Raw genomic sequence first — 11,065 nt, forward strand, 5'->3', positions numbered from 1 at the left:
TGTTGACAGGTCGTCCGACATGTCAGGGAAGGCAGTCTCGAGGACCTGCAGGTACAGTTCATCGAGTAACTGATGAGGGCCAGCTTCTGCCGTGGCGGACATGAGTCTCTCGAGCCGTCCAACGGGATCACCATACACCGGGTCTCCAACATACTTGACTGCAGTCGCGGCGAAGATGAATAGGCCGTTAGACCTCAGACCCAGCTTCTCGACATGTAGCTTGTTGGGCCATGACTTTGGTACTCGTAAGGACTCGGCGATCTTCGAAAAGGAAACAGTAATGTAGTGGTTGATGTCGGGGGTGACGACCTCCAGTTCGACCTCATGTAGGGGTAGCTGGCCGAACGCATTGCGATAGCCAGGGAAGTTGAAGGTAGCGATGATGTGCCTCTCGGGACGGCTGGCGACAAAGAATCGAAGGGGGGAGAGTTTATCTGCGTGCTTGAGCAGACTGGACAGAATTGCAGACGTGGCCTTCGGGTCTCGACACTCGTCCAGTGCGTCGATCACCACAACGCATGGCGGAATGGGTGAGCCGTCGTTGTGTAGGTCACGGAGGTGTGCCAGCGGCTGGATTATCAGCTCCTCGAACTGACGGGTGACGGCAGAGTGCGCCAGAAGGGGATCTTTCTTCAGTATCTCCGAGACTCGGTCACCATAAGACGGAAAGAGCAGTCCGAGCTGGTAAGCGATGGTCGTGAAGATCAACGACGCGTTGTTGCATTCGGCATCCGACCGAGAACAGAAGAAGCTCGCGCCTAGGATGCCTTCTGCGTGACATCGCGAAGCGACAGTTCGTGCGATCGTCGTCTTGCCTGAGCCAGGTTGGCCGTTCAGCCAGAAGACGTTGGACTGATGACTGGCGGGTTGCGTCGCAGAGTTCGCGGTATCGTCAGGCACATGTTGATTAGTCGCCCAGGTGTAGATGTCTTCCAAAATGCCTGTACGTGTTCCTTCGAGGCAAGTCGTGCACTCTTCGCGGCTGGAGTCGAATCGCGCCAGGGCCGCAAAAGGCGGTAAAGATTTAACTAGGTGACAATGGTTGGAGCAATAGGATCGTTACGCTGGGCCTGGACGCACCTTCCAGACGGGACTCCAAGCGCTAGCAAGAATCGGGAGTCAGCTTATACTCTGCACGCCATGAGAGATGTGTACACACGTTCAGAGTAGATTCAACCGCAACCGTTCCCTCTAACTACAATTGGCGGCAGTATATCAGCGAGCAGAACAAATTATCAAGGACAAACGCCTCATACCATGAAACACTGGATTGACCACGACAGGTCTTTCACGATGCCAGCAATCTTGTCCGCTTCCCCACTGATGTCCAACTCTCTCTGTATTCTGCGCCGAGATTCGAGTATCTGAGCCTTGTCATCGATCGCTTTCCAGGAGCTGCACAATGTGAACAGGCTGAACCCATGTCATCGACAGCGGACTTACGTGAACAGTCGATCGAGTCTGGCCTGCATCGGCCCAGGTATATTCTGACCGTGGGGTTTCGTGCATTCGCCTATCACCGTTGTCAGATCTCCGACTTTCTCCGCTAGGTCGTTGATGCTTTCGGTGTTTGCATGGGATTTCTAGCATCACTGTGAGAGTTATCGCCGAGGGAGCAGTACATAGCACGTACCTGAACCAAATCCAACAACGTCGAGAGGACGCTGACACCTATCTGCACGCCCGGCACACCAAGATTGCTGGCAACACCGCTGAAAATTTCAAGGGCTTGCTTCAGGGCGCCAGCTGCGGTATTGGCAGCATCCTTTGTCTCGCTACTCTGTTGTGTCTTTTTCAGACGGCGCATAGTTGCTGGTGTGGTGGGTCGAGGAAAGAGTCGGGCTGTGATGGCAGAGGCACGGGGCTAATTTTATACTATTCTGCGCGGATAGACATTCAGTTTCACTACGGACATGAGCTGATTTCATATAACCTATGTCTCGGTCAAGCCATCAAAACTGTTTCATTTTCGAAGACTTAACCGGGCTTTCTGGCGTCCCAAAATGATAGATTTGCCACCACTTTCGTAGCCATTTGCGGTGCAGGAAAATGATAAATCTTGTGTAGCCTGAAATGAACCTGAAATGACTCAATATGGCTATATTTCAGTACGGCAAAGAGTTCATGTTTCAGGAGACTTTGTGGCGCATTTCAGGACATCTGAAAAGAACATATGTAGAAATCATTCCTGCCTCATGTTTGCAACGAGGAAAGGTCCGGGCAAGGAAAACTTTTGATGGTCCTGAAATTGCCATTTCTGATGGATTTTGAAGCTATTTTATGAGCCAGAAGATTTTTACTTGAGATAAGTCAGAAACATCCTAGAAATGGACTACAAATATGCCGTAAATGGTAATTTTAGGACCATCAAAAGTTTTCCTTGCCCGGACCTTTCCTCGTTGCAAACATGAGGCAGGAATGATTTCTACATATGTTCTTTCTGATGTCCTGAAATGCGCCACAAAGTCTCCTGAAACATGAACTCTTTGCCGTACTGAAATGTAGCCATATTGAGTCATTTCAGGTTCATTTCAGGCTACACAAAATTTATCATTTTCCTGCACCGCAAGTGGACGCCAGAAAGCCCCGGTTCTCTGTGACCAACCCCGGCCTAGAACTGCGTCTGGCCCATCGCTCGAATCTCGCCTTTGACACGCCTTCTTCCACGCTCCTTGCGCCTGGCCAGCCTAAGATCGCGGTTGACTCATTCCGGGGCTACCCAGTGCGACTTTCCACCTCCTCGGCGTCCTACTTCTTTCCTTACTCACCGTCGTCTGTCTACTAGGATGCTGCGGGGTGCGTTGCCTCTCCACGTAGCGAGGACTGTCTGCTGATCTCTCTCCATGTGAAGATTGAGTCCGGACATTGTCGCACGGAGCAAGTAAAGCCACACGACATCTTTGGAGCTTATCTATGCGGTGAGTACTGTCAATTGTCATGTTCGTAATGACGCTGCTCATCCCCCAATAGCATTTCCTGACCCCGCCATCGCCCCGCCAGATATTCCCCATCGGTCCATGCGCTCATGCATGTCGATTCTCGTGCTGGTTCTTGACAGCTCCAGAGTCCCTAGAGTACCTGCCCTTCGTTTTACTTGTCATAGTCATCTACTCCCAGCATATCAACCCCAATTCGTCCTCTGCAAGGATAGCCCTCGTCATCCCTTCCAACCGTGTTTTCCTGTCTGTCGCTGTGTAGCCCCATCGTCTCCTCCCTTTTCAACCTCCTTACATCCTGCAACGCATTGCTTTCGCAGCCCATCCGCTGTGCGTCGTTCATGATGGCTCATGAAGTCGGCTCTCGCTGTGGGAAGCTCAAGGACGGGCCTTCATCACCGCAGAGGTGCACCAGATACCTGCTGCCGCTCAAAGTTATCATCGGCCGCATTGCTCGGGGCAACTAAGTTCAACGGGGTACTGTACTTCCCGGATCATTTCTCCGGATTGCTCATTCCTCAAGTGCGGCCTTCTTCTCTAGGTGGGGATATATGCCGCAGGAACGCCGTTTCTCTTGTTCTCGGACCGTTTCAGCTGGCTGTCTGGCGTAGCTAAGACTGAAGACGCGGAACGAACAGCCGCATCGGGAGCAGCAGTGGTCCGCCCGTGACCCTGGCACCCAGACAGACGGCCGACGCTGCGGTGCCCGAGGAGCAAGAGTTGCGTAAATCTTCTGCGCAATTTTTCTTTCTTTCTTTCTCTTTCTCTTTGAGCGCAACACCTCTAGCAGCTCCAGACTCTCGCCCCCTTGATTTCGCAGCTGAGGAAGTGTTCGACCCGTCCGGCAAATGCTTGCTCAAGTCCTTTGCGCTGTACACTTGCAGTCAACCAGAGCACGAAGAGTAGGCGACCACAATCTGCTGCGCCAAGGCGTCGATGTCGATGTCATTCAGCGTCGTCAGTTCCGATTCGACATCACCCTTGTTTACTTCGACGAACTACCTATGGTGCGCCCTACAGCCTCTGTCGTGCTCTTTGGATAAGGAGTTCGAGAAGCCGGCCGAGGGGAAGGAGAATGCTGTCTTGGCCGTCTCGGTTGCGGGTAGCAAGACCAAGGGCTGCATACGATATGGACGGGCGGTTTGGCTGGTGGAGGAACCAGCGCCGTTGCGGGCTTCACGAGCGGAGCGTCAGTCATGGCTGCGCTACGAAGGTAAACCGCATATGCTCTGTCTAACTTATGTCATTAACGTCAGCCTTCCAGACCTTCTTCGTCGTGAACTCAGACAACATGGAGCTCAGGAAAGGCCGCAGTCCGCACGTGCCTGTGATGGATGCTGTTGTACCATCTTTCCTGTACAAATCTGCAGCTGCGATAACAACGATACTGTGGGCGACATATGTCGTCGGCGCTCGTGGGAACATGATCTCGAGTTTTTTGTGGCGGGTTCCCGGATGGCTTGTCTGTGTTCGCTGTTGTCGCCGAGTAAAGATTTCTCTTTCATCATAGATTTTTAGAATAATGAGCTTGGATGTAGCACTACGACTACGTATAACATTAGGACTTGGCGCGACATGAGTCGGGAAAATTGTAGAGCCCTGCACGGCGACATTTCCCCGTGGTACAGTTGTTCGCTAGCTAGCAGACACAGTTGCTCACGAGTCACGAGGCGTTGTCCGCGAGACTCGCCATCGGCGAAGTGCCTCGGTCAGGCTCCGGCGGTGTATTGCCAGTACCGGCCGCTTCTAGTGGTGCAGGATATTGCTCAGACACGTCCAGGCTGTATCTGCGTCGATAACGAAGGCATGCACTTGCGTGGCCATGATTTAATTCTAGTAATCGAACTGAGGTCTCATGAGAACAAAAAATTCTGGTCTCTTACTAGTTTGTGATCCCGTAAACGTCAGTCGAGTATAAAGCTTTGAACATTGGAGATGAAGCTTGAAAGCTTGAAGGTTGTAGCGGCGGGGGGTGTTTCCGAGCACAAGTCGGCGATTGTGGTTGTCGCAGTTTGGATCTGAGATCTGAGGGACGATGTTAACGTTATAGCGAGAACACTGCACGAGGCAGGCGATGCTTGCACTACGTTGAGTATGTGTATTCGGAAGACTCACGGGCCGAGTTGTCCTCTGCCTGTGCCACAAAGGGGGCTTGCTCTCCATGATGGCAGTAACGTTCAGCGTTCGACTGTTCAAATCAATTTCAAGCTCACGTCCGGCCTATTTGCCAGCTGAGAATAACGCTCCTGAAGCTACAAGCATCTCGTTCTCAATGTTGACATTTGGTTCGGAAAACCATGATAATTAATTGAACTTTTCCAGCGCACATGCTCCACGTTTCCTGCTTCTTCTAGTCAACCTGCCTCCCCCTGAACAGCACTCGTGCAGTGTTGTTCGGGTCATTATTTAGGCCCCTCTGCAAGCTTTCGGGGCGAATGCCCTCGTATTCAGGTTTGACGTCGTAGTTTACGACGATATACGCTAACATGGCTTTCAGCTCGTTGGAGGCAAAGAATCGACCAGGGCTGGTGCGTGAAGCAATCAACGTTATTACTTGAGAGTGCGACATGGTAGAGCAACATACCACGCATGCTTGCCATGCCCGAACGTTACGTAGTCCGCGGACGTGGTAATTAGCTGCGGCTGCACAGACTTTTCACTCTTATAAGACCGGAGCGGGTCAAACAGGGTCGCGTTTGTATAGTTCTCCTCGTCGAAGTGCGTCGCAAACGTCGGCGTGACGACCGTCGTACCCTTGGGAAGGAATGTTCCATCCGAGAGCGTCACCGGCTGCAGGATGTTGCGGAACATCGAAACTGCGAGCTGTCGGCCATGGAAGAAGCGAGTGGGAGAAGAACGCGCACCAACAGTCGGGCCATTGTGCCGCTCGCATTCGCGCAGGAAGCTGTCGAGCTTGCGCATCTTGTTTATGGCAGCTTTCGTCCAGCCTTCTTCGGCTACAACGGCCTCAACCTCTTCCCGGAGCATGTTGGCAAGCTCGGGGCGCATAGAGATGTCGTACAAGGCTTGGAGTATGGCCTGAAATACACCTGGTTACTACTTCTGGCCCTACGGTACTGAAGACTTACGGCCGAGGTCGTCCCAATAGCCCCGAAGTTAATGAACAGTACTATGCGCGCAACCTCTTCTGGCCCTTGATTGCGAGCTACGACTTCGTCGATAATCCACTGCAACAAATCATTCTGTGCTTGTGTCAGAAATACACTAGGACTGCGCGGCTAAAGTGACACACCGGCTTATCGGTCCAGTCCTTTCCAAACTCAGTCATCGTGGCCATCCGGTCGTCAATAACCGGCCGCAAGTAGTCGAGGCACTGTTGCACGCGTTTGTCGATGACTGTGAGCTTTCTGCCGGCGATGCGCTTCATAAAGCCGGGAAATGTTGCGAGGAGCCTCACAGCTTTGCTTACGTCCTCTTCGAAGTGTACCATCATGTGTACATAGCCACTGTCCCGACCTGAGTGCAATGCCTACCAGTGAGCCATCTCTCTGCAAAACACGCATCGGCACCTACAGACGGGCATGCCGACAAATACGCGGTTTGCAACGCGTGTAATGATTGTGCTCATTACAGGAGAAGCATGGACTGGAAGCCAACCTAGCAGAGCTGCCATTAGACCAGTACCTCCATATGTCAGGTTGTCCCACTCACGGTCGCTGTTTGCGGGAATGTGCTCTCGGAAGGCTATCCTGAGCTCGTCAAACATGTCTTCGAATACCAATGCGAGGTTACGCGTGAGACTCCGAAGAATCGGCATATGAACAGGGTCTCTGTGCCAATTAGAGGCGAATACATGATGTATCTCGAAAACCTAGCATTGAGCAAAGGAATGGGCGTCGATGAGTCCATGCCAATCTAGCCGAAGGAAAGCGCACCTCTGTCGTAGCGGCTGACACTGTGTCGTCCGGCATCTTTTGCAGCTCGTCGACCAACTTCTTACCAGAAAGCACAACAAGCCAACGATCCACCATAGCGACCTTGAAAGTCCTGCCCTTGTGCTGTAGTATTACACAGTGAGCATACACACTGTAGGAGGATTCACAAACACACTTGCTGATAACCCCGCTGTATAATCTCTCTTCCATGGGTGAGGAAGTTGTAAAGCCCGATGAAAGATAGGATTGGCAAAGAGGGTCCGCCTTCGGTCGGGATATGACGAAGCTGCAGTTGATGGTATTGTAGCTGGGCCGTGGAGTGGGAGTTAAGGACGTACATTCTTCGCGCTCAAGTGTCGGATGAGCAGCCATACAAGGACGACTCCGGCGACAGCTTGCGCTGTCGTCAGCTCGCCGACATATGATAACAGGCCGTTTACCATGGGGTTCACGCTGCAGCTGGCGACAACGGCAATTTAGGGAGAGGTTTGTTTGGTGTGCGAACGGCGACTTCCTAGGATACGCCTTTTGTACAACGAACTACACCCTGTGGTGGCTTAGATTGGAGACAGCCGGGAAGCCCGCGCGTAATATCCTGTGCTCGATATGTAACATATATCCAACTATGTTGGCGCATCGGTCAGGGTGCCTTGCCCGTTGCACCCTTCGCAAACCATTCTGGTGATTTGAAATAGTGTCTCCTCATTGGCGGTGACGCCGAGATTTTTTGCGAAAAAAGAAGCAACACTACGGCCGTCGTTTCTCCGCTGTCTATCAGCAGAATTTGGGAAGCGCATGCGCAGACCGCCCGACTACGGTGGCGTCCGTAGTGCGGAGACAATCCTTGAGATTCACTAGGAAACTATCAGCACCACGATGTATAGATCGGAGTTGAACATGCCGACAATTGACTTGAATTGCACATCATTAGAATTAAGTGGCGGCACATTAACAAGACCTGACGAGAACCTACCTCGCCCGTGGGGTTTCAGTCCAGCGCTGACTTGTCGCGATGCCGCGGCCGCGTCACCGTTTGGCAGCAGAGTATGTTCCTAGATCCGCGTCGTTAATCTCCCCTCCGAGCCCGAGCCCGAGGTGAAACCATTGTATTACGAAAATGAAGAAGTCAATGTTGTCAGCAGTAATGGGAAGGCGTGGCAATAACACGCCCCAGATGTATGAGATCTGCTGTCCCGGTGTCCGGTAGTCCGGAGAATCGGGAAATACACATAAATAAGAACCGGTTAAGTGTGCGCCTCTTATCGGCCCCGGCGAGCCTGGTTCGTCTAGTAGCAGTCTTCCGGAGCAATGTGAGCAAAAAATATTTAGCTGACCAGATCTCATTGAGCCGTACTTGCACAGGGTGCCTTCGACCGTAGAAACTGTCAGCGATTCAGCCTTGGTCAGCCCGGGAAATGCAAGCATTCTGCTAGGTAGTCTTGGTTAGATTCGCGAAACGTCCTACACTCGTAAAGCTAAGCCGTTGTCAGCGTGTGAGTTTGTTTATGCAGGAGCACTGACGTAAGGGCCGTGCCTCGTGCAGTAATGACTCTTAAGGCTACGGCGAGCGACGCCGCTTTGGCTGGGCTTGTCTCGTGCGTTGTGTCAGCAAATTTCTTTAAGAGCCTGCGAGGGATGGGTCTGTAGCCTAGTTTGGCGCACATGTATATGTAGAGGCCATGCAAGCACTGAACAGACGACGGTGCGGGCGTGACGACTCAAAGCGCAGTGACAAAGAGTGACAGACGCGACGCTGATAAGTGACGTCACGCGTATCTTTCGAATTGCTGTCACGGCGTTGTCACCCGTCTCTGGCTGTCTGGCCCATCACTCGAGCCCATGAACGTCCGGCTCTCAATAACTTCCTACCTGCCCGAAAACCGCCGACTGTCTACCAACCGGGGGAGCTAAAAGATACCCATGGAAGGCCGATGAAACCGGTACCAGTCAGTGGGGTCTAAGATTGCTAGTACGCGCGTGGAGTCAGTTTATCAGGTGCGCTGTCTTGAGGTCGACCGCTGATCCTCTCAAAGTGGTCGAAGCTGTGGTGATGAACGAACCGAGAGCGGCACAAAGTCGTCAATTTAAGAACTGCGAGCGACTTATGTCGATGATCTGGAACATATTGACCTAGCGAGTTTTGTCGTTGTGTTCGCCGTGAGGGCATCTGATGGATCCCCCTATAGTACTCCTCGACACTTTTTACTGCTTCGCTGGATGCCCCCTATAACCGACTCTTGGTCGCGCCAAACTCACGTCCGTCATTGACGGATGCGATCAGCATTTGAGACTCCCCCGGCCCTTCACTCCATTCGTCATAATTGTCTACCTTCAACGCCTCAACTGTGACGCTCCAAGATGCAGCCCGGCATCCATCTGTTCCCCGATTGACCTCGCCCTCTCATTTCCTGTGTTCTATCGCTGTGATCCTTTCATCTCGCCATTTCTGACATCATTACGTCGTACAACGCATTATCTTCGAGCATCTCTACCTTGCGTCGTCCTTGGCAAATTAGGCTACTGGCCCTCATTGCCAAGAGCTCAACTACCATGATTAGCCTCATCGTAGCGCAGGGAGCCGCAGATGCCTCCCATCATTCAAAAATATCGTCAAATACACAGGCCAGGATGATCCTTCATATGCTAGTCTGGCCGCCGCGCGTACTCCTCTATTGTAAAGTGAGTCTAGCCGTCGTCGTTTGATGTGATCTGCTACTCACAGCTTGTTGCAGTCACGGACTCCCTCGTGCACTCTCGGCCTCTCCCCCCTACTCATTGTCCTAGACCGCACATCTCTCATGCGCGACACTCCCCTCCTAGACCGGCGATATACGCCACCGAACGCGGAGCTCTATTTTTTTCGGGGTGCCTCGTCTGGCTATCCGGGGCAAGCAAGATCACTAGTCCGGTACGGTAGCGGCGCCAGAAGCGCATCGCCAGTGTGCTGTCCTGCGGCTCAGTATGGGTAGGCGGCCGACGCTGTGGCGCCCGCAGAGCAAGAGTGGCGCAGACCTGCTTACGCGTCCGGCACTGGGGGCGTAGCCGTTCCATGGCACTTCAGCGGGCTTCAGATTCAAGTCTTCCAGCCTCTCGCAGCCAAAGAAATGTATGTCGAGTGTCGGTGTTGCCGAGACGTTGCTAGCAAGGAGGAGTGGATGTGCAAGAGCCACATTGTCCTGTTCACCCAGGACATCGAGCGAGCCGAACGGATGCCTGTGCTTGAGGTCCCCGTCCTTCGCCAAATCTTCTACGCTGTGTACCTGCTTTCAGGAGGGGCGCGACGAGTGGGCGACTATAATCCGCGACGCCAAGGAGTTGCTGCTGCCGTCGCTTGACACCACACACCAGAGACCGACGCAGGCCTCGGCCACCTCGGTGAACCACTTTCGCTCCGGTCCACCTAGGTTCTGGATGCCAAAGCAAGAGTTGCGCGTAGTGCGGGTAGGCATTTGGCCAGCATGACGGGGTTGCGCGCGAATATGGGCCGCGCGCGCACTGTGCACAGGACGTACATGCACCGCGGCACGAAGATGTGGATGGAGGCAGAGAAGGTGGTGTGCCAACGTGGGCGGCCCAAGTTGCCGCGTGCTCAGCTGCAGAAGCATTGATTCGAGTATTTCTCGACGAATTTTTAGGCCATTGTACTTAATTTCGCTGTTGTCGTAGTTCAATAGTTTCTTTTTCACCACAAGCCTAGAACTAAATGAATCGTAGACGCGCCTGTAGCACCGCGACATTACACAGCCCAGCACCGGCCGCTTCTACAAACCGGTGGCACAGGACATCGCTCAGTAACATCTGTCTGGCGTCGTCGGAAGTACATTCGGTTGTAATCAAATCCAGGGCACGCAAGCGCAAGAAAGAAGGCAAGATAGTTTCTCGTAGATATGGTAAAGCGGGAGTGGACAAGCGTGTCGGGCATATGAGAAGGAAACACAGGTTAATTCGTTACACTCATGTCGGGATAGTATTCTGGGTTAAAGTTCCCCTCAACTCGACCTGCCACCTCTGCATTAGAGGACTGCTCAGCTAGGTGTTACGCAATTTCCGTTTCTAGCTCGTACCTTTTCTTCTCGTGCTACTGCCAGTTCTTTGTCGGTTAGATCGAACAGTGCTGGCTGCAAAAATCTCCCGTCTGGCATGTCAGGGCCATGTTGAAGCGTGACGGGCGGATGTGCACGGCCGTTTACAGCTCCTGCGATCATACCAGAGAGGGCGCAGAAATCGTCTTTC

At 52.8% G+C, this 11,065-nt stretch overlaps 3 protein-coding genes across 3 annotated transcripts; 1 reads left to right on the top strand and 2 right to left on the bottom strand.

Annotated features, from left to right (window-relative positions):
- Window positions 1-7: 7 nt before the first annotated feature.
- Window positions 8-1,857, bottom strand: PHACADRAFT_204904 (uncharacterized protein; the record flags this gene model as incomplete). The annotated part of the gene is made up of 6 exons (XM_007391088.1): window positions 1,634-1,857; window positions 1,444-1,583; window positions 1,257-1,395; window positions 1,160-1,195; window positions 1,081-1,102; window positions 8-1,028 (listed from the first exon to the last, which is right to left on the bottom strand). Coding segments are annotated over exons 1-6 (1,530 nt in total), but the record flags the coding sequence as incomplete, so codon positions are not given.
- A 719-nt stretch (window positions 1,858-2,576) lies between these two features.
- Window positions 2,577-4,556, top strand: PHACADRAFT_248573 (uncharacterized protein). Its single transcript, XM_007391089.1, has one exon. It carries the CDS (start codon window positions 3,873-3,875, stop codon window positions 4,452-4,454), a length of 582 nt encoding a protein of 193 aa, XP_007391151.1. The 5' UTR covers window positions 2,577-3,872; the 3' UTR covers window positions 4,455-4,556.
- A 631-nt stretch (window positions 4,557-5,187) lies between these two features.
- On the bottom strand, window positions 5,188-7,399 carry PHACADRAFT_248575 (uncharacterized protein). The gene is made up of 10 exons (XM_007391090.1): window positions 7,171-7,399; window positions 7,008-7,118; window positions 6,833-6,955; window positions 6,609-6,768; window positions 6,471-6,554; window positions 6,190-6,413; window positions 6,026-6,139; window positions 5,801-5,975; window positions 5,521-5,752; window positions 5,188-5,461 (listed from the first exon to the last, which is right to left on the bottom strand). Exons 1-10 carry the CDS (start codon window positions 7,273-7,275, stop codon window positions 5,287-5,289), a joined length of 1,503 nt encoding a protein of 500 aa, XP_007391152.1. The 5' UTR covers window positions 7,276-7,399; the 3' UTR covers window positions 5,188-5,286.
- Between the last annotated feature and the right edge of the window lie 3,666 nt (window positions 7,400-11,065).

The sequence above is a fragment of the Phanerochaete carnosa genome (genome assembly GCF_000300595.1).
Source record: "Phanerochaete carnosa HHB-10118-sp unplaced genomic scaffold PHACAscaffold_1, whole genome shotgun sequence".
NCBI lineage: Eukaryota > Fungi > Basidiomycota > Agaricomycetes > Polyporales > Phanerochaetaceae > Phanerochaete > Phanerochaete carnosa.